The sequence below is a fragment of the Cryptomeria japonica genome, chromosome 9 (assembly GCF_030272615.1).
Source record: "Cryptomeria japonica chromosome 9, Sugi_1.0, whole genome shotgun sequence".
Lineage (NCBI taxonomy): Eukaryota > Viridiplantae > Streptophyta > Pinopsida > Cupressales > Cupressaceae > Cryptomeria > Cryptomeria japonica.
This window is the reverse complement of record NC_081413.1, coordinates 202,143,178-202,166,950: the sequence shown is the minus strand read 5'-3', so window position 1 is coordinate 202,166,950 and position 23,773 is coordinate 202,143,178. Positions and strand designations below refer to the sequence as shown.

General features: G+C 36.5%; 1 protein-coding gene across 3 annotated transcripts in view; it reads right to left on the bottom strand.

The window, feature by feature from the left end:
* Positions 1 to 23,773, bottom strand: part of LOC131038844 (uncharacterized) — a 210,206-nt gene that overhangs the window by 163,893 nt on the left and 22,540 nt on the right. For all 3 annotated transcript variants that reach the window (XM_057971400.2, XM_059211236.1, XM_059211237.1), the window contains one exon: positions 11,238 to 11,796. In XM_057971400.2, coding sequence (XP_057827383.2) covers positions 11,238 to 11,733 — 496 coding nt within the window. In that variant the 5' untranslated portion in view covers positions 11,734 to 11,796. The remainder of the gene's footprint in view (positions 1 to 11,237; positions 11,797 to 23,773) is intronic.

Here is a 23,773-nt window from a genome sequence, read left to right as displayed (position 1 = left end):
GTGGAGTGTCCCATCACTTGGCAAATCTCGCAGAATGCCTTCTTTTGGCAAGTACCCTTTGTGTGCCCTTCCTCTTTGCACTCAGTGCACCATATGTCCCCTTCGTTCCAACCAGTGCTTCTCATTATTTTGAATTCCTTTCTCATTCGCTCCATGTCTTTCTGGAGCGCTTGCACCCGTTTGCCAGCCTCGTCGTCGTTGCTGCTTTCCTGTGAAGAGTCATCGTCCTCGGATGAGGATTTATTACTTTTCTTCTTCTTTGATGTTTTGTGTTCGCTCTCCAAGTCCATCGCCCTATTATAAGCGTCCTCATATGACGTCGGGGGTACAATTTTCATCTTCCTCCGTAGGGAGGATTTCAACCCTTCAACGAACCATCGTTTCTTCAATCCATCTGCGGGTTGGCTTTCCATTTTACCCAAGAGTTCTTTCAACCTCCGACTGTATGCCCGTACTGTCTCCGTGGTACCTTGTTTGGTACTGTATATCTCCGTTACAATTTCATTGTCATCACGGAGCAACCGAAACTCCCCCGTGAATTCCTTCTGTAGATCGGCCCATGTGGCCACTTTTTGCTTGTCCACATCGGAGTACCAATCTATGGCAACTCCTCGTAACGTGGCTGGGAACTGCTGTACCTAGTCATCCCGGTCTGTTACTCCGTTGGCGGACCAAATGGTTTCACATGTACGGCAGTGCCGTAAGGGGTCTTCCTTGCCCTCCCCTGTGAACTTTGGCAATTTTTGTTTACTCGCCATCCCACCGCTGGGTCTCGCTCCTCTAATTCCTTGTGTGCTTGTACATGGCGATCCTCCGCCTCCTGCAACTGAACCTCCACTTGTGGGTCCTTCGGAAAAAGTTGTTGACACCGAACCAAACAAATTGCCTCCCGTACGATACCCTTGTGCTCCCTCGGCACCTTCGGTCGTACCGTCACCTTCCGTTGTCTCCCTCCGGTTGGTTGTCTCCCTCCGTTTGTCCTCTGAAATGGACAAATTCTTTAGCAAGTCTCTGGTAGCGTCGATTAGGTTTAGACTTCGCCTTGTTTGTTCCACCAACTCTTCGCGGCTTCTTACCCTACGGTGGTATTCTGGCGAACTGTAGAGTTCTCCTTCGGCACCCTCCGTGACTCCTTCTGGCAGCCCTACAACAGTGTAGACAGTGTAGTTCTCTCCGTCTATCTCTGCCTCCGCAACCTCCGTGACACCTCCTGGGTTCCCTTCGGGCAACCCCTCGGTCGGTCGTCCCTCAGCAAGCTGCCTTAGCCTACGCCTTCGTTCTATCTGTTGTCTGAGATTCAACGTGGTTTGTGCCACTTCCCATTCGTCACTCTGTATCTTTTTATTTTTGTCCATACACAGCAACCACACGCCATGTACACAAAAAAACTTTTATTATTTTTTATTTTTATTTTGCCTTTTGGCCACAATTTATATCAGCAGTGTCGGGATTATTACAAGGTTCAATTTCCTCCTGGCCTGGCGCCATCTCGTTCCGTTTCCCGTCGACTGTTCTCTTCGTAGCGTTGCAGGATTTGTTGTCGTCGCTCTTCCTGGGCAATCTCCTCCAGGCGGGCCTGTTGTGCCAGCGATGCCTGTGCAAGCAACCGGGGGAGGTGGTTCATCAACCGGTTTACTGCCGGGCTAACCTCCAGCGCTGTCCACACGGCACTTGGTGGGATTTCTGCCTCCGCCTCACCAACGGGTAGGCCCATTGTGTCTGTGCGCCATCCATGTCTTCCGTTCCCGAATACGTCTAGGCAGCGGCGCCAAATGTTTGCCCTCTCGGGTAAACGGTTAAATGCAGAAAGTAAATGCACAGAACATAATGGAAAAATATATAAAATAACCAGCCTCTGTATTAATTCCACAGTCCATGTACAATAAGTGCTTATAACATTACATCTAACACGACTAACATGATCATACTTCGAAGAAAAGGTACACAATATATAATACCCGAAGGGGTGCGACACAACCATCGCGACTCCAACTACCTACCCGTCGGCTAACTAACTGACCGCCGTAACTCATTATTACCGACGACAACATAAACATAATATAACAACATAACATAATGATTATTCCCATCAACAGGGGTCAAGGGGCAGCGCCCTTCGAGGCCAAAAAAACTTATTATTTAATAAAGGTGTCGGGTGTTATTTTTCTATTGGCTGACATGTTGTAACCCTAATTTTTCGCATTCTCAGGCGAAGGTTGTAGTGAACAAAGACGATACCATTCATTTAAAAAAAACTTTTTAAAATGTATTTTTTTTGTCATTTTACTAACCCAGCCAGTAGCCGAGTTTGGGGCTCGGGACTCGCCGAGTTTGGCGAGTTTGAGCCAAACTCGCCAACTCGGCGAGTCTGGCGAGTTGCTTACCAGACTCGGGCGAGTCCAAGTCTGAGTCCCAAAGACTCTGCGAGCATGACTCGGACTCGGACTCGCAGAGTTTAGGCGAGTCTGGGCGAGTCCCATTTCAAACTTCAGTGTAAAAGGTATTTGAGCAAAAAGAACAGTTCTATGTGATCAGGTATAACCGTGATATTATTGCAGTCATTTTGTGTTTGATAACATTGTGTCAATTCTATACAGTTTCAGGTTATACCAGTGATGATACAGCAGATTGGTTATTCAGTTTATTGCCATTATTGACAGCAAATTTGAAGGAACTTGTTGCAGATCTATCTTCAGTAACATTTGACAGACTTTGTTTGTTGTGTACACAGTAATGTGTTACTTTCAGATTGGTTTTCCGTTCTGATTCATGCAGCCATCTATAGATAAATGTTGATATTCAAATCTGATAATGTCTGGTCTTTTCTGCTGTTCAATTTGCATTTCATTCGGTACTCTTTCTCTTCATTCTGTTCAAAGGCGCAGTTTTGAACTTCAAAAGACAGTTTTTTCACTTGGACATTATAAAGTCTAGAGTTTTGTTGAAGTGGTGATTTATGTAAGTAATTCTTGAAGTGCTGATATTTAGTGAGTGTGATATTCTTGATGAAGATATTTTAAGTTGTTGGGTGGGTGCTCAAAACTTTGAAGTGGAATTTGTAAAGTTGGTGCTTTGGCAAAAGGATTGGTAATTTCTTCAGAGTTGGTGCTCTGGATTATTGTAAACTTTTTCAACTGTGAGGCTGGATTAGGACAGCAGGCCCTAGCAGCATTTCTCACCGTGGTTTTCCCAATTTAGGTTTCCACATAAAACTGGTGTCTTTCTCTTGTGTGGCTGCTCTTGAGTTCATTTGATTTTCATTGCACAAGTTTTACATTTCAGTTTTAAAAGAAAAACTTACTCAAATTAATTTAAGTGTTTTAACTACTGATTCACCACCCCCCCCAGTAGTTAACCTGTGTTCTACAAGTGGTATCAGAGTTGTGTGTTTATACAAGACCTAATCAGTCTAAGCAGATCCTGTTAATAGAACACATGGCTAATCTAGAAGGGTCTTCATCCAATAAAGCACCTTTGTTTGATGGCACCAATTGTGCCTTCTGGAGCATTAGAATGGAGAGTTATATTTCTTCCTCAGGGTTTGATGTTTGGATGGCAGTTGAAAATGGTTATAGTATGCCTAAACTTTGTTTGTTGTGTACATAGTGATGTGTTACTTTCAGATTGGTTTTCTGTTCTGATTCATGCAGCCATCTACAAATAAACGTTGATATTCAAATCTGATAATCTCTGGTCTTTTCTGCTGTTCAATTTGCATTTCATTCGGTACTCTTTCTCTTTATTCTGTTCAAAGGCACAGTTTTGAACTTCAAAAGACAGTTTTTTCACTTGGACATTATAAAGTCTAGTGTTTTGTTGAAGTGATGATTTATGTAAAAAATTCATGAAGCGCTGATATTTTGTTAATGTGATATTCTTGATGATAATATTTTAAGTTGTTGGGTGGGTGCTCAAAACTTTGAAGTGAGATTTGTAAAGTTGGTGCTTTGGCAAAAGGATTGGTAATTTCTTCAGAGTTGGTGCTCAGGATTATTGTAAACTTTTTCAACTGTGAGGCTGGATTAGGACAGCAAACCCTAGCAGCATTTCTTACCGTGTATTTCCCAGTTTGGGTTTCCACGTAAAACTGGTGTCTTTCTCTTGTGTGGCTGCTCTTGAATTCATTTGATTTTCATTGCACAAGTTTTACATTTCAGTTTTAAAAGAAAAACTTACTCAAATTAATTTAAGTGTTTTAACTACTGATTCACCACCCACCCACCCCTCCTCTCAGTAGTTAACCTGTGTTCTGCAAGTGGTATCAGAGCTGTGTGTTTATACAAGACCTAATCAATCTAAGCAGATCCTGTCAATAGAACACATGGCTAATTGTTGATGTGTTTTTTATGCACATGCGAACACAGAATAAAATACCTAAAGGGTACCTTATCCTCTCTTGAGCAAAGTTTCTCGACTGCTGAAGATCTCGCCAAAGGATCAGTCGAGGCAACTCCAAGGTTCTTGTTTGTAGGTTCTCTACTCGTGGATAAGCTCTCTGTGGTATGGTGTGATTTTGCTGGAATCACAAGGGGACTTACACTTGACGACCTAAACGTCTGATTTGCTTTGAATATAACTGGAACACAGGATTTCACTAGACTAGATTTTGAAAAAAAGAAAAAAAGGATGAGGCAAGGAAAGGATCTAATTCTGACACTAAGAGTGTAAGAGCAATGAATGACCTTTGATGAAATTCTAACTAAGTCTTGTTTTGACATCCCAGGACCATCTCTACAAGGTTAGTGCCTTCGGAGGAAAGCTTTATGATGTTCAAATCATCACTACAGGCATAGACACCATCAGGCTGATGCATGTCAATGAAGAAGCGACAATTGAGGTTAAGCTCAAGCTGAATGATTCCAGTTGACTACACAAGGCAAGTCTGCAATCAACAAACTGCTAGTAGTATGGATATACAAATTCCACCATCAATCAAACACACTTCTTCCACTCATCTAATAACATGAAATCAAAACTGAGAAGTATAAAGACCATGGAAATTGTTGAATCGACCCATAGATTTCACCATTTCTTCAATGAAGTTTTACAAGCCTTTTACAACAACATCTTGGCAACAATCTTTTGCCTTCTCTTTCTATTCTACTCTAATTGCTATACTATTAATTGACTTATTCACTATTCTAACTATTCACCTTCTAACTCCTGACTAACTATTGTTGACTCCTCTTCACTAACTATTAGCCTTTACAAATGAAGAGCCAGGGCTTATATAGTGCCCACAAAACAATTCAATGGCTAAGATCAATTTGAGATCAATGGCCAAGATTCTACAATGAAACCCTAATTAGGGTTTGTTACAACAAACTAAATTCTGACCAATGAAATAATTGCATTATTTGGACACATGTCTTCTCTGGAATATTCAACCAATGGATAGCCAGGGTAGGTACATCGAAGTTTGTGCCATCTTTAATGAGCCAGGTACATTGAATCTGGACATGCTGAGGTGGACCAATCCGAATGGAGGAGTGATGACTGGGATGCCACCTTATCTAACACTTGGTTGATGCCAATTTGGTGATGCCTTCCTTCAAATGCTGGACTGGAAGATAGATGGAGAAGGTCGTCCTTAATGAAACTGGATTGGAGGAGGTCGTCCTTGTCCTGACTTGATCTTCTTTGATGAGGGTCCGCCAAGTAGTTGATCCTCCGACTCCGGGGATCGCCATTTGATGCTTACACAAAAGATTAAAGTTAATCTTTGAGCATCATACCTTAAAGCATAGAATTTAGGACTTTTCAAGGAAATGATCCAAGATATTAATTTGAAAATGTCATGATAAATTCTAGAATTCTTCATTTTCCAATTAATTATGAATAGAAATTAGATTTTTTAAGACTTAGACTTTAAAAGATTGCTATGAAAATCAAAACAAGCCTTGAATAAGAACTTCAAAATGATTCTCCATACCTTCCCTTGAATGCTTAACTATAAAACCTTGGAAAATGAAGAAAGAAGACCGCATTTTGCTGGACAAGGGTTGAATTGTGGTCTTCCTTTGGATGAATTACGCCTCCATTAGCCTTCAAAAGAGCTTCACCTTCTTTAGCCTCCAACACTTAGCAAAAATTCGCCTCCAATCTGCTGGATTTCGCTCCTCAATCTGCTCCTCAAAAGCGCACTTAGAAGGAATGAATGAATGATTTGAAATTTGAAACAACACTCCTCCTTTATATAGGGCGCTCACCCTAATTTCCCTCAAGGCAGACTTGGCAAATAGGGCAAAAAATAAAATAAAATACCTCTCAAAAGATGGCCGACTTGTTTGTAAAGGCACAATAATGATTTTGAGCGCTCACTTTGTATTTTTTAAATTTTAAAATTAATTTTGATGCCTTCAAGGTGGATTTTCAATTATTTCAAGGCCTAAAAATTAATTAATTAAATTGCCAATGCCTTAATTAATGCGAATTTAATTCAACCTCCCAAATGTCTTGAATTTGGGTGATTTAGTGCAAATTGGGGAATATCAAAGTTTGATTGAGGCTTAATGAAGCTTCCTGATGATTTCGCCCTGGACCCTCTGGAAGGGTCAGGAGCGATTTTTTCAATTTGGTCCCGAATATCCCATTCCTTGACTCCAAAATCTCCTGGAAGGTGAGTTTATGTGTGTCTTGACCTACTCAAGGTCTTGTATTTCGAATTTATATCATTTTTCATGCAAGAACTAGGTGAAAATGTGAATTTCGCCCTGGACCCTCTAGAAGGGTCAGGAGAGATTTTTTCTTCCTTTGGCTTACTTCTCCATCATTTTATCTTGAATCCTTCACTCAAAGTTAGGCAATGGTTTTCCTCATTCACTCCATCCAAGTTTGGCTTGTTCTTGCAAGGTAAAATAGGGGATTTCTAGATTTTTGCCCTGGACCCTCTGGAAGGGTCAGGAGCGATTTTTCCTCTCCGACCTAGAATCATCAACTTTGAAACAAACATTTACTCATTAGTGGTCTTAAAGGTCTTTTCTTCCTTGGTATATCCTTGCCTTAGCACAACTTTGAAAGGAACATGTTGGTTTTATGATTTTCGCCCTGGACCCTTTGGAAGGGTCAGGAGCGATTTTTTTGTTTTAGGACAATTTCTTCATGCTTTTCAACTTCAAATTACTTCCAAGGCATAGAACATCATGCCTTACTCTCCTTTAAGTCCAAAAAACCAAAATTTCATCTTGAAATGCAAGGAAAATAGGAGGAATTGGAAATTTCACTCTGGACCCTTTGGAAGGGTCAGGAGCGAATTTCCCTCTTGGCTTTAAAATTTTCATTCTTAACAATCCAATTTCACTCCAAGGCAATTCAAAAGTTTTCTCAAACCCATGTCTAAGCTTGGTCTAGTCCAATCTTTGGAAGAAAGGATAGGTTTTAGGATTTTCGCCCTGGACCCTCTGGAAGGGTCAGGAGTGAAAATCATTTTCTAGACTTGGTTGCTTCCTCTTGACTATCTCAATTATCTTCAAAGGGCAAAACATACCTTCTCACACCCATTCAAGCCATAAAATCTAAAAAGTTGCCTTGTCCTTGCAAGAAAACAGGTGTTTTTAGGAATTTCGCTCTAGACCCTCTGGAAGGGTCAGGAGCGAAATTCATCATTTGGCTCAATTCCTTCACCTTTTGATGATTTCTTCCAATCTCAACTTAATCCCAGGGGCAATTCCTTCTATATTTCTCCTTGTCTCATACTTGACTTAGCAAAATTTGATAGCAAAAGTGTTTTTTGAGAAAATTCGCTCTGGACCCTTTGGAAGGGTCAGGAGCGATTTTTTCAATCTTGACCAAAATCCTTTATTTTTCACCTTGAAACCTCTTTGCTGAGTGGGATTTCACCTTGCACTGTGCTAGGAATAGGATTTCATGTCCAAGAAAGGCTAAAAAATGTGTTTATAAGGAATTTCGCTCTGGACCCTCTAGAAGGGTCAGGAGCGAAATTTCCTTTCCTGGCTAGAATCCTTCATTTTCAATGCTTCTAAACATCCCCAAAGGCTAGACCATGTTCATACTTCATCTCATCATGCCTTGGACATCACATTTTGGCCAAATGAGGCAAGAAATGTCTCTTAGAGAGATTTTCGCTCTGGACCCTTTGGAAGGGTCAGGAGCGAAAATCACTTTTTGGGCTAAATCCTTCATTTCTCCTTTTCAAAATGACCTCAAGAGGCAAAAGCAAGTCATTTTCTTTTCATCCATGTCATTACAAATCAAAAACTTGACTTCCTTAATTGCAAAGTAAGAGCTTTTGGGAATTTCGCTCTGGACCCTTTGGAAGGGTCAGGAGCGAAATTTGACTTTTTGAACTCTCCGTCAGGATCATTTTATGGAATATAACATTTAAGTATAAGTGATATTTTATACTTTAAGTTATATTCCATATATACTTTCAGGATGTTTGAGAGTGGTTTCAGACCTCCAGGAGTTATATTGCAAAATCTAGTTTTTTGGAGGATTCTTCAGTTTTCCAGACTTAGTCAAATTTCAGGATCAGGACATTCCAGACTTAGCCAAATTTTAGGATCAGGACATTCCAGACTTAGCCAAATTTCAGGGCATTTGAAGATCAGGATGACATTTCAGACTTCATCACTCACCAACTCGACCTAGCTCGGACCTTCAAGAATGATACCCACTCACAAAGCAAGACAATTAGCAACGAGAGCAAAACCAGGCCCTAAGGAAGACTCTCAAAGAAACCCTAATTCTGGGGCCCTGTGGACTCACCCTGGCTCAAGCAAAGCTTGAAATCCAACGATCCCCTCGACAGCACTCATCCTGCAAAGGCTAATAGACAAAACCCTAAAAGACCTAGAAAACAAACCCTAGAAAGCAAAAAGCAGGGGTCCCCATTTGCAATGGGGCGATGTGTGAATACGTCACAACACTAATCTAGAAGGGTCTTCATCCAATAAAGCACCTTTGTTTGATGGCACCAATTGTGCCTTCTGGAGCATTAGAATGGAGAGTTATATTTCTTCCTTAGGGTTTGATGTTTGGATGGCAGTTGAAAATGGTTATAGCATGCCTAAACTACCTTTAATTGATCCTACAAAAAAAAGGATTATGAGAACAATGCTAAAGCCAAAAAAGATATATTATGTGATTTGTCTAACACTGAGTTTGTTAAAGTTATGCATTGTAAAACAGCCAAAGAAGCTTTGGATAAATAGAAGAATATTTATGAAGGAGATGCTAAAGTAAAACAAGCAAAGCTACAAACCTACAGTGAGGCTGGATTAGGACAGTAGATCCTAGCAGTATTTCTCACCGTGGTTTTCCTAGTTTGGGTTTCAACGTAAAACTGGTGTCTTTCTCTTGTGTGGCTGCTCTTGAGTTCATTTGATTTTCTTTGCACAAGTTTACATTTCAGTTTTAAAAGAAAAACTTATCAAATTAATTTAAGTGTTTTAACTACTGATTACCCCCCCGCCCCCCTCAGTAGTTAACCTGTGTTCTACACAATAGAGTATAGCTTAGAATACAAGTAGACTGAACAATTTCTTTGCAATGTTGCATGAATACAAACTATGTAGGTCGTTGGATGATAGGAAATCTACTTTAGGCTTTGTTTTCTTTTTGAGGTCTAGTTGGATAGTATGGGGGAGAAAATAACAAAACATTGTTGCTCGTTGTTCCTTAGAGAAACAATAGCACTGGAGGTGGAGCTATCTATGAAGAGATATAGTACATCACATCTTGTCAAGGCTAGGTGTTCTTGAGAGGCATCCTACCATTCTATTCTACAACAATCAGCGTGCTAAAGCTTGTTTGGAGTCCTATTTTTCCAAGTAATAAATATATTAAGGTTCAATGCCACTACATCTGCAAACATGTCCAGCAAAAAAATATTTAGCTCCAATATTGTTTCACTCAAGAGCAACGTGCTAACTTCTTTACCAAATCCTTTGCAGCTGTGAAGTTCAAAGCTTTTCAAACTTTCTTGATTTGTTCTCTTGAGAAAATGATGTAATAAGGGGAGGGTTGTTGGAATATTATGATATCATAATATTAGAACCATGTAATATTACCTCATTGTAATTCATATATTAATAATAATTATAGTTCCATAGAATTTCCTAACAGGGGCACGGGGGGACGTGGAGACAAGTTTCGATGATCGGGGAACCAAGGGCCTAAATTTGGAGACAGTGAAGGCATGGCGGGGGGATGGTGATAGAGCGGTGGTTGGGGGCCAGTGCTGATATAAAAATAGAGGTGAATTGAAGTCTTCAAGGCAAAATCTGCAATATAACATCTATGTGAGGGCCCATGAAAGGCCAACTAGTTTTCACGAAGTTAAAGGTTGCAATTAGTATGTAGTGGTATGTGCCATATAGCAAGCAACCCAACAGCATCCCTGGCAAAGGTGGCCAAAGTGGTGATGTTGTGGCCAAACTGTTTTGCAATTATTATTAAAAAACATAAAGAAATTTATTTCTTCTGGAGTTCCTACCATCCTGTGTACTTAAAAATATATTGAACAACCAAAATTCTTATATTTTTTTTGGTAGGAAAACAACTATAAAAAATCTAATCACTATAAATATACAAAGCTTGCATCCAAACAAAAGACAAAAAATATAACATGGAGAAACCCTCTTGGGATAGAATATGTCACAGCAAAAAATTTGGAACTGCTATTATTTTTTTTGGAGCACTTTCTGAGAACATTACAGAAATATTCAATATGAAACAATTATGCTGCGATTATTGACGTCTCAAAACCGTGTCCTTTATTTCCTCATGGATTACTTCCTTCCCTCCTTCCTTCAAAAATCAAAATCACTTTGGATGTTGCTTTTATAATGATTTTCTTTGCTTAGTTTTTGAATTCAAGGTGAACCAGTTTTGTTTTTTAAAAGACTAAAATAAAACATGATTGACCAAAATAAGACAAAAGAATGAAAAAACAAATCAGCCTCAAGAAGTTTCCAAATGGGAGACCATTCAACTACAAATAGGAAGAGGGGAAGTATCTTCTCAGTTGCAATAACCAAAAAGCAAGGTGAAGGCATAAAGGCAAGGCTTATACGAGCTGAGAGGGAGCATTCAATTGTATCATCCAAGGAAAGAGCTGTAGTGCACAGCAGGAGAGGCGGAGTTAACTCCATAGAGAATCTGCACCTGCATCATGCTCTATTAAAGCCATGTCCATTTTGTGTGCATTGAACTCAATTTGCAATCCTTATCATTTAGACCACAGCATTTTCCACTTCGGATAAGAGAATCCTTACCGATAGAAGGGAACAAGGTAGAAGATGGAAGGTCAACATGAGCTGTCAAATCCAAGACTTGAAACTGGGGCTTGGCATTATAAGAGTCGCCATGAAATTCAGAAATTGCATCATAAACCCTAACTCTAAAGGCTGCTGGAAGCTCCTTGACCTTTGTCTTTTCCTTTTTAAGATGTTCATCCATTTCCCAGTAGCTCATATGTCCATGTTTTCTGTTCCAGTCTGCTATCTGCTTGTAGCCCGTGATCAAATTGGACCATTTCCTCTCAATTTCCTTTGGTTGTCTCTCAATGCCCATGGAAAGCAAAAGTTGATACATCTCAGTCCATTTTTCTTGTGCAGATCTGAAGATGTGTTTACCCTTTCTACCTGCCAAGGCCAGTTTCTTGTGAATTTGCTGGTATGCAGTGACCAGCCCATCTACTTCAGTATCCTGCCAATTTTCTGCCCGTTTCTTCTTGTTGGTTATCCCCTCATCTTCTTCAATGGCCTCCATTGGACCTCCTTCATCCCATCCTCTTCTACCATACTTCTTACATTCCTCTCTTCCAAAGCCTACCTGCAACCAGTTTAACTAGGTCAACCAACATTCTAATCTCATGGAGAAAGGTTTTTGCTTTTTCCTTTTTAATTTGGTATTCATTCAAACTAGGGTTCAAATCTCTTCTTAAATAAAATAAAATTTACTTATTTTATTATGATAATGATTAGTATGCAAGGTAATACAATTGCAGCAACAATAATACAGAGGCTTGTAAACTAACATGTAAATCTTTTCTAAAGAGTACCTGACATGTGTTTTTTAATTGAACATAAAAATATTTGTAAACTAACATTTAAATCATTTTAAAAGAGTACCTGACATGTGTTTTTTAATTGAACATAAATATATTTACTTCTAATGATCTTTCATATCAAGATCCAATTCCAGTGTAAATCAAAGTGATTTTACAAAAAAAAATCAAATTTTGTTGCTCTCCTTTTCCAGAAGAAAGCCTTCAATTTTTCAACTTGTACAACAAGTAAATAGTATGTGTTCAAAATCCAATCTTTATGAAGGAATTAACCTCCATGGCTTGCAATGAATGAATTTGATAGCCAAAAATACAAATTTCATGTGAAGCATATTAAGCCTGGGTCCAAATTTGATCTATTTCTTCTTTTTCCAATTTTTTTAATTAGCCATTCCAACTTGGCTTCAAAACTCTTGGAAAAGCTATCTACATTGTATCATTTTTGTTTTGAAATAACATATTTTTCCTATAAATCTCCTAATTAAGCCAAGGTTTAAATGTAATTTTCATTTTTCTCTTTCAAACTTTTTTTCTTCTAGCTCTCTATTGATACCCTTAGGAATGGGTGTCATACACCTTGCAATTTCTAATGTTTGTATTTCTATTTATTAATTTGTAAATTACTCAAATGGAAAATAGGCTTCCCAATCACAGTGGCATTCTTTGTCATTTGTAAGTTGTAATATAGCATGTTGCCATGGCATCTATATCCTCTAAGATGAATTAGAGCATCTATATCATTGTAAGATACACAACATATTTTATAGTGCATTAGAAAATGTAAGAAAATGTTACAAAGTAAACTAGAAAAATGTGTAAGATCTTTGACCAAGTTATGACGCATCTTTGGAAAGGTGGAGTAAATCCAAAATGGAGCACCTCATTGGTGGGTGGATTTTATAACACTGAAGGTTATATTCTTTTATTAGGATATAAAAGGAACACTGACTCATGATGGATGTAAGCGTTGGAATTTATGCCCTACATTTAGACACCATTTGGGCCCATGGATTTGGTACATGGTTTTGGAAACTAAAAATGGTTGCCAATTTCGGGTTTCCCTGCATAAGTGTGATATCCCTACCGCATCACATGATGTAAGGCCTTTTTACTTAAATAAAAGACAAAATCAATTCTTAAATAAGGTAATAATGTTAAACGCTATTGAGGAAATAATACTAACAAATCCTTGGAAGAGAATTGATTGATTACATTGATGTTCAATTAATTTAATATAATTAATAGGTTTAAAGTATATTGATATTTAATAATAGTCAAAGTGATTATTAAATATATTAAATAGGATTAATTCATTTAATAAATTAAGTGATTATTAAATATATTAAATAGTCAAAAGGATTATTAAATATATTGATATTTAATAAACAAGTCAAAAGTGATTATTAAAATATTAATAAGATTAATGCATTTTAAATTAAAGTATTTATTTTACATTATAATAAAGAATAAAATAAACAGCCCACCCCCCAGCGGAAAGTGGTGGGACGGGAAGCCGCAGCTCAGGCTGCGTCTACCGTCACACCCCTTCCTTCGGAAGGGAAATGGTGTGACGGTAGCCGCAGCTTAGGCTGTGAGCCGTCACACCCTTTCTCACGGGAGGGTGCCCATGGAGGGACACGACCACTCCCCTGCACGGGTATTAAACCTAGTCAGCCATGGGGGTCAGGGTAGGAAACGGGAAGGACAGCGGCAAAGGTAATCACGGAGCGGGACTTCTGCTGCAGGTAAGAGGTAAAAATGTCATTTATTTTCTAATAAATATAATTAATTAATATGTAAATGCTCACTGCTATATATATATATATATATATAATTGAACAGAGGTAATTAATAGGTTGATGCTGTTCATTATATATCTTAATGAATACAAGGAATTAATATACTAATCCACACACTAAGGAATGAATATGTAAATATAGATGTGGTTAATGAAATTAATGAAAATGTAATACATATGTTAATGATGGTAAGGTATATTGGATATATATATATGTTAAAGAACACATTAGGAATATATGTGGATTACGAAATGAAAATAGTACTAAATTGTCAAATGTATTATAAAGGAAATCACATGTTGGAGGCTATAGGGAGGGAACTCCCGTAGTCTAAGGGAGGCATTATGCTAATCCCTAGGGCAGTATATATACTGAAAACTGATATGCATATGTATGGCTTGGTTGATTAAACTCAACCAAGAAGAGACGGATCTGGCCGGTCCCCTCTGAGGACTTGGATGATGGAGGCATCACCCAAGGCAAGGAATAGACAAGGGTTTTCCTTGGATGGCTTGGGTGTAAGAAGTTACACCCAAGACAGGATTCGAACTCATCTTCGATTTCCTGGAGGGCTTGGAACCAAGGTGTTCCAAGAAGGCGAGCTTCACGGCCGCCTAAGGACATACTTTCGTATGGCATTCGTATCCTTTTTATTAGATGAAAATTATGATTATGTTAATTAAGTATTAAAGATAGATTGCAAATTAAAAATGGTTTATATATATATTTATATGTTGTATTCTAACAATCTGTTTTGCAGAATAGTAATCTCTAACTAGTAGGGACATTACAATAAGAGATGTTTGGGATGGAGATTTTACTATGCACTTGTATTTGCTAGGGGCTATGGTGCCAAAATTTCTCCAAACACAATTGAAGTTTAAGGGTGGAGTGGATACTTTGTAGAAAATAAGCATCCCACTTTGTAATGTCCCCATTTTGCGAGCATCAGAGTTTGTAAGAATTAGCCTATCATTTGACCCTCGTAGGCTAACAATTATTGATAGAGGGCCTCGTGTGGCAGTTACTTGGTGATTAGAGACATTACTCTTCAGCTAGATTCAGGTTTTGGCCTTTGCACAGGTTTTTTGACTCAGATTGGCACACTTACTATTTATAGTAAGTTACTATTTTGGGAGAGTCAGGGTTCCTATTAATAGAAAGACACCTGAGCAGAGCTTATTGGCAGTGTCGACCTTGATTGGGCCTTTGCAGCTATTTCTAGACTCAGTTCCACATACTTACTATTTATAGTAAGTCACTATTCAGGGTTTCTATTTTTAGACAGGCATCCAATCACATGGAGAATAGGGAGAGTCGACTCCTGGCTCAGACGGCTTAGCAATCAGACAAGTACATCAAGAGATATTAAAGTTTAAGTGACTTAAGTGATTTATTTAATATTTTAATATTATTATAAAGTTCTAAAGTAACTTTATAATAATAAAGTCACTTTAATATAATAAAGTCACTTTAATATAATAAAGTGCGTTAAGTGAATAATTTAATGTGGGAATAAATCTTTTATCCCACATTGGCCAGGAAGGTGTTTGAGCTCTCTTAAGGAAAGAATAAAAGGAAAGGCAAGAGTTCATTCTCGGCATCCAATTGATGAATAGTATTTTGATTGATTTTTATTGTGGAGCCTAGGGCTTTCGCAATTTTCTTCTTTGATCATAGGAAACGAAAACTTCCTATTGATAGCAATTTTGAAGGTGTGAAATAACACCTGAATTATTGCAGTTGTGGGAAAGAATACTTCAGTTCTTTCATTTGTGCAAATTAGTGAAGTTTTCTACAAGGGTTTGAAGTTTATTGTTGAAGAACATTTATAGTTGGTTGTGAATCATCCTTCTTTGGCACATGGAGTTATATCATTCTTGTTGGGAGAGATTATCAACAAATTATTCAAGGTTTTAAGAGCAGATTGCAAGTTTTTTCATCCACTGCTACAGTACTCGCGTGAATAGTACCCGCGTGAATAGTGTCACGCTACAGTAACTCGGGAATAGTAAAATTGCTACAGTGATTGTTACAGTGAGATGCTTGAGTTTTACTCTTTCCCATGCAAAGTCTCTTTTCTGACCTGCATTGGAGTTCTGGGTGTTATTCTCCAGTCCTAGCGGATTAAATCAGGTTCTCAATGCACTCTGTTTGCTTACTTTAATTTGTTTCAGACTTGTAATCAATTTGGTAAATGTTCAATGATTGCTGTGTAAGTTCTAAGGATATCATACTATCGAATTAGTGCCATTATTACTAATCAGAATGAATGCAAGGTTGAAGACCAGTTTGATCATGTTATGGACGCTCTGTTTCAGACATTCTGTAGCTTATTTCTGATCTGTTGTAGCTTCTAAATATCATCAGAAATCTTTTATTCTGCAATTATAATCTGTTGTTAGCACATAATCACAGTTGGAGATCATAAACTGGTATTTACCTTTTGTTACCATGCCTATTATTGACTGAAATAAGTCCAGAATTACTGCTGTGTACATTTCTGGGTGCTATCTTACCATGGCTGTGTGTAAATAATGTTCTAGACTGAGTCTTTTAAGTGCTGTTCAAATTCTGGGTTAATCTAGTTTGTGACAGTCATGCCTTCACTCAGAAAATCCACGAAATAATTGTTGTTCCAGTCATTGCTGTTAAGGGTTCAGATTTGCATACTTCCGATATGAACTCATAATTTCATGAAATGTAAAAGACAAATCTGTATTAAAGTCACTTGTTCCTTGTAAAGGATATTATGGATTTGTTTTCCAGCCTTCATAGTTCTATCAGCATACCAATCATATTTGATCATTGGCATATGTTATTTGCACTTTCTTTATTCCTTGGTGAAACATCATTGAAAACTCAAGCAAAACCCAAACACTAAAAACATTGAAAAACCAAACAAAAGCAGAAAATTGTGGTTGGTTAGAGTCCACCAGGTGTGGGTTCTTACACACTTATAGTAACTCTTTGCATTTGTAAATTGTAATATGATGTATTGTCAAAACATTTATGTAATGTAAGATGTGTAAGAGCATCTATGTCATTGTAAGATGTCTAAGAGATTCTATAAAAAAACAAGAGCATGTAAAAGGAACCTAAAAAGTGGACTAGAAAAAGATGAAAGACTTTTGACAAAATTATGATGCACAAATGCATGTCTAAAAAGGTGGAATAAATAAAAGATGGAGCACCCCATTTGGTAGGCGAATTTTATGACACCAAGAGTTACATTATTTTATGAGAATGTAAAAGAATGTAGACTTATGATGGATTTGGGCATTGGAATTTGTGACATAGATTCAAACAACGATTTTGGGCCTATGGGTTTTGTACATAGTTTTGGAAACCATTTATGATTTCCATTTTTGAGTTTGCCTATGCATGAGACACTTGTGATGGAGGTTTCAATATGCACTTGTATTTGCAGGGGCTTGTGTTGTCAAAAAATTTCCAGACACAATAGAAGTTTAAGGGTGAAGGAGTAGATACTTTGTGAATGTATTGTAATTTGGTGTTTCAGGAAATACATTGAGTGATCTTTTGCTGCTAGGGTTTTTCATACACCAATTTCCTAAGGTATCTACTATCTTATCTGACTTCATTTTGTGTTGCATGTTAATTTTATCTTTCTGAAATTGTCAGATCTATATCTATACAACTTTTTTTTCCTCTCAAGATTAATAAGAAAGTTGTTAGTCGTATTTGGCTTCTTTTTGTTTAGTATCAAAGCTTGGCTAGTTTGTGAGATCTTTGGCTTGGAAAATGGTTTAAAACTACTAATTCTGGTTTGAATGTAAGCTTTTCAAAGAGGTGTGTAATGTCCCCTTTTGTAAATGCCCTAGTTTTTGCCCTAAAATCACAATTCCAAGTAAAGCAGGAAATGAAATAGAGTTAGAAATATCATTTACCAACTTGAATTGTTGAACAAGAGAGATTTTGGATGAGGCCCAATCATGCTAGATAATCATCGAAGCATAATTCATAAAATAGATCTTCTCTACAAATATTAGGAACATTATCTTAATCAAAAGCATAGATCTTACCTAATAAGGTTAGGAACATTATTTTAGTCATATGATATATATAATTCATTAATGGAGTTCAACCATAAAGGGTTAGGACAAGGAGACTATTGATGTGTTTTTTAGGACACCTCGAACACAGAATAAAATACTGAGTATTCTATCCTCTCTTGAACAAAGAAACCTCACATACTAAATAATATGATCAAGAGAGACAACTCCAAGGTTTACAATGCGAACAATCGACTTTAATGCTCGGAATAGACTCAGTGTGTTTGATGTGATATTGTTGGAATCACAAGGGGACTTGCTTTTATGAACTCCGCTGGAACATGGACTCTACACTTAATTTGCTTGGAAAATAAAAGACTAAAGGAGAGGGTTTAGAAAGTCTATGCTACTCCTAACAATGTAAGAAATGATTGTTGACTTGATGATGCCAAACCAAGCTTTGCTTCGCCATGAGGAAACAACTACACAAAGATGGTGCAATCTCCTAAGGGTAAGCGAATGATTTTCATATCACCTATGCACACCAACATCACGAACAATGAGCATATAAAAATTGAAGTTAAGCTTTTAGATAAGTTCAGTCTAACCACGCACTGCAACTTGCAATCAACAAATTGCAAGTGGTATGAACATTAGGCTTCACCATTCATCAACGATAAAATCTTCTATTCATCTAAGACATCTAAACTATGAGAAGTAGAGACCATGCAACATGTTGAAATAGCACATAAGATCCACCATATCTTTAATGAAAATAGTATATTTATTACAACAAGCCTTGGCAACAATCTCCTTCCCTCCTACTCTACTACTACTTGCTTCCTAATTATGAACTTCTAACTATTAATTATTAACCTTTACAAATAAGATGATTGAGCCTTATATAGACTCTAGAGAAATCATTACAATTCAAAAGCTCAAATTGATTCAAGCTCAATGACCAAGATTACAAAACAAAACCCTAATTAGGCTTAATTACAACTAACTTCCTTTCGACCAATGAAATTGTAATGTCCCCTAATCAGATTTGGTCTAATTTAACCATAATCAATCTATTTTCAAAATACTAATGACTTAAACTAACTTGATTAAGAATCAAGTCTATCTTACACAAGTCAAATCTGTGATACTTGATCTTTCTTTAGTCTATAAAGTACTTGCTAACTTACCATATTAAATAACCAATCTTATTCTGATTCATATAAATCCTTTACGCATTTATTAATTATTATTTATATAAATTATTGCATGATATTACAAAGTAATTTCTAAAGTATTATGTAACCTTAACTATTTTATTAATATCTATTATTATCAATATTTATATTTACACATCATTATATTACTCTTATTCTGATTTGAGTATATATATGAACTAAATAGTATTATCAATTATTTATGGATTACTAATATCCTTTTATATTATTACTATACAACTAAAAAGTATTACCAATTATTTATGGATTTACTAGTATCATTTTATATTATTACTGTACTATTACCACATAAACAATCCTAATTAGTAATGTGTTTAGGGGCTGATATTGGCAGACAGATCTGACGCATGTCAGATCTGGTCCGCCACTGACTTGATATCCTTATTAAATATATTGCACTCTATGTTAATATTTTCATTAATATTAACCTCTGCATGGAAACATTATTTCATACAGTAAAAGTATATCCCCACGCATACCATCAAGGTCAATATTATTCTGATGTGTTCTGATCGGTGCTTCCCCATCATATGTATCCCTTTTGTAAATCTGCCTTTGAATGATTTATTCTCTTTATAATTTATATGCACATTTGCTGGTGTATGTACGTTAGATCTTCCCCTTCCATACCATACTTATTATATCACTCCTTAACTCCTCCCCCGCATTCTTTATCTATTCCAATATATATATCGCATCTTTTGTGAAGGATCACGACTTTTCAAAAAGTCGTATTTGCCTTTTTTATTGGTTTGACAAATCATGTTTGTATGGCCACGATTCTTAGTTTGCAATTAATTATTAAATTAATATTTTAATCTGCAAATAGAAATTCTTATTAATGACCACGATTCACGATAGTCTTTTAATACCGTCTGTTATTTTGACCGGATAGAAATTCTGATATCCTGTCATACATTACTCACGCAATACATATAAATTCGGTGACTTATATATATTTATTCTATACATGAATACAATGGATGGCGAGTTGCTGGTTTACCGTAGTTTGTTGTATATTTATATTTTTCATCACGTAGCTTACTGTATATGTATGCTACTCCAAGTATATATAATACCAAGTATATCATAAGGGTCTGATATATATATATATATATATATATATATATATATATATATATATATATATATATATATATATATATATATAATCAGACTGTATCTGAGTGTATGCTGTATATATGTATTCCTCGAAGTACTGTATAATGGTCTATTACTGTTATCCATGCATAAGGGTCTGAGTATATATCAGAATGTATAAACAACTGGGACTGTACGTACATCTGAATGTGACTGTGCAATGGATTCAACAGTGTTCATGGTTTAGCCAATCCTTTTGACAACAATGATAATATGTCCATCATTATGAACCGGTCAACATATTGATTGTTTGCCACTGTAATATATTAATTGTGTTTCTTGCTTGCTCAGTTTGCACGTGTCAATCATTACGTTCATAGCCTTCACTTAAATAGTCACTATTGTTTGAAGATTGTCATAATACTTATTTGTTTATTTTTTTGTCTCCCCTACATTGTTTCTAATTTCTTAACTGTTTATAATATATAAATTATGTTTACAATATAATATTAATTTATTTTTATTTGAACATTTCAAGAATAAATATTAATATATATTAATTAAATAATTATTTAATAAATAAATAAATTTCAAATAATCATTATATTAATTAATAGTAATACTTGCCTCATTTAGGATATATATATAACGATCAAGGAGGGGACATGACAGAAATAATTGCATTATCTAGGACACATGTCCTTCCTCGAATGTGCACCAATAAGAAATGAGGTTAGGTATATGAAACAATATTTGATGAATCGTCATGTGTCACTTGCTCCACCTTTGGATGAATCAGGTACATTGAACTTGGACATGCTAACTTGACACAATTGGAGTGGTTGATGATGAGAAGGATGCCACCTCATTACTCATGTAAATTATCACCAAGTGTTTGTGATGGGAAAATATCTCTTGATACTCAACATTATCCAATTGCTCAATGTGAAGAAGATGGGGCATTTTCCCAAATTGTATCATCTAAGTGATCAAGTCGACTTGCTAACTTTGCTTAACTCTTTTGAAACTATCTAACTTGATCACACTTTCATTTCATCTTCTAACTTGGGAACACCATCCTTGTGATGTATTTCACCTTGGTGGTGGTGTTTGATGTAGACTTTGTGATGTCCCTGCTTAATCCTCCTTTGTTCATGGTGTACTTGACCTTGATCTCCCTTATGTTATTCATGCTTGGCTTGAATAGCCTACTTCGATGTGGGGAAGTATCTTCATGTATATGTGGTGTATTTGAATGTAGAGCCTCTCACTACGAAGCAATCCTCATTGATCTCCCCTTGTACTGATAGTAACCTTGGATTTTTAGAGGATGTGTCGTGCCAGCGTCACCAGTCACGTTAAAAAGTTTACCCCGCACTTACTTTTTTTAAAAAAAGGTTAAATTAAAGATTTAACTTTATTGCTATTTTAATTTATTTAATGAAGGGACTATGGAGGCCAATTATAAAGTAAAAGGTGATTTATTTTAATGGATGGGCCTTTATTATTTAATGCAACATGGGAGACTAAAAAGAAAGTGTCTTTTATTAAATAAAAGGCAAAAGTGAAAGGGGCCGAATTTGCTTGGGAGAGCTATAAAGGGAATTTTGTGAAGCTCATTTGGCATGTTGAGTTTGATATTTGATATTGCTATTTCTTCTAAAGGAGATTGCTTCTCTTTGGTTTGTGAGGATGGAAACTCTTGAAGGCAACATTCTCCACATTATTGAAAGACATAATCTAGAGAATATCTTGGTGTTTTCATTCAGAGTGCACAGATTGGGCTGACTGGAGAGTTTGTATCAACAAAATTCAAAGGGTCATTGCATATCAGATTTGATGAATAAGATTTGAAGGGTTTTTGAGGAGTTTTTTCTGCAGTTTATTCCTTTCTTGCTGGTTGTACACCTTCTCTGCAGGCCATACATGTTCATGTAGGATGTGGGATTCTAGGAAGCTTGCTAATTAGGGTTTTGATGTGATTTTGATTCTCATTGTCGTCACCTAGGGTGAGGAATGTTGAAGATATCTATTTCATTGCAGTTGGGAGGGTTTCTTGAGTGTGGCATCCCATTTTGTGAGTGCCAATTGTTGGTTTTGTATAGCAGATCCAACTTCCTCATTGCTGCATTTTCTGGATATGTTGGAATTAGATATGTAATGCAAATTTATGATTTAAGTTGCTATTATTTTTTAAGCAAACTGTATTTCCAGACCAAAAATAAAATCTGGAATTTTCAGCTGTGTAATTTTTGTGTGTTGTCTATTTTCTGAATTGAAAAGTTGCTGCAATATTTCCTATTTATCTGCACTATATTTGTTATTTGAAAACAATCAAAATGCATTCCAAAAGCAAAAAAACTCAAAGCAGAAACAGGGCTGCTTATTACAAGATGTTTTGAATGGCCTGTTGAAAATATTGTTGTCATTGATGTCAAAGAGGAAACATGATCTCTGCCATTATATTGTTGTGGTAAAAGAAGATAAGGTAGCAGTTAGAAAAGAAAGCAATGCAACGATAATCATTTGATTTTGAGCAGACCTTGAGCAGAAATATTTGAAGGAAAATTGTGTGGAAACGTTAATCATACATATGCAGAATTGTGGGAAATATTTATTGCATCTAAAGTCAGAATTTTATTCCTTATGCAGTCCAATCCATGAGAAAAATAAGCAACATTTGTTATTTATTCTGAGTTCTTAATGCTGGCCAACCTCCCCATTTTGACACCCAATTAGAGTTTAAAATGCAATCAAATAAATTAATTTTAATTCATGGGCAGACCCATGTCTGGTGCCCTCCCTTGTACAATAATAAATAAATTGAAAATTAGATTATCATGAGCTGACGTCATCTTGGTGCCCATAAAGAAAGATATAAAGAGACGCATCTTTGGGAAAAGAGATATGGTTTTGAATTAAAGAGTTACCCCCCTCCATGAAATCACCCTCTTTGGAAAGGTATAAATGAAGTTATTGAAGTGTTGTGAAGTATGAGTGAGGAAGATAAAGAGATATATCATATATACACCAGTAGAATTATGTGAAGAGAACATAATAGAAGATTTTGTGAAGGAATTATAGCAGATTTGTGAGCAAATTTATAGTAGATTTTGAGAAGAAGAAAATAAATGTTAGATCATTCAAACAGAAGAAGATATTTATGAAGAGAGCAAGATAAATATTTTGTCATTCATAAGCAGATTTTGTGAAGGAAGAGTGCATGTGTTGAGAAATGTTATAAGCAGATTTGTGAAGGTAAGTATATGTGTTGAAAAGGTTACATCAAATTTGAGAAGGAGAACATCTACAAGAAAAATTCAAGAAGGATAAATATATTGTTTAATGTTGGAGGTTGATGCCTCATATCAAACGGATTGGTGTCACTTGCTAAGTTGGCACTTAACAGTGGGGATTGGTGTCTCCAATAATTTGGTGCATACAAAGTAAAGAGATTAGTGTATCTTGCTAAGTTTGTGGTCAGTAGTAGGGATTGTTGTCTCCAGTAGGTTGGTGCCTACAAAGTTTGTAAGCAAATTACATATAAGCAATATTTTGTCGCAGTTTTCTCCCAAAAGGGTTTCCACG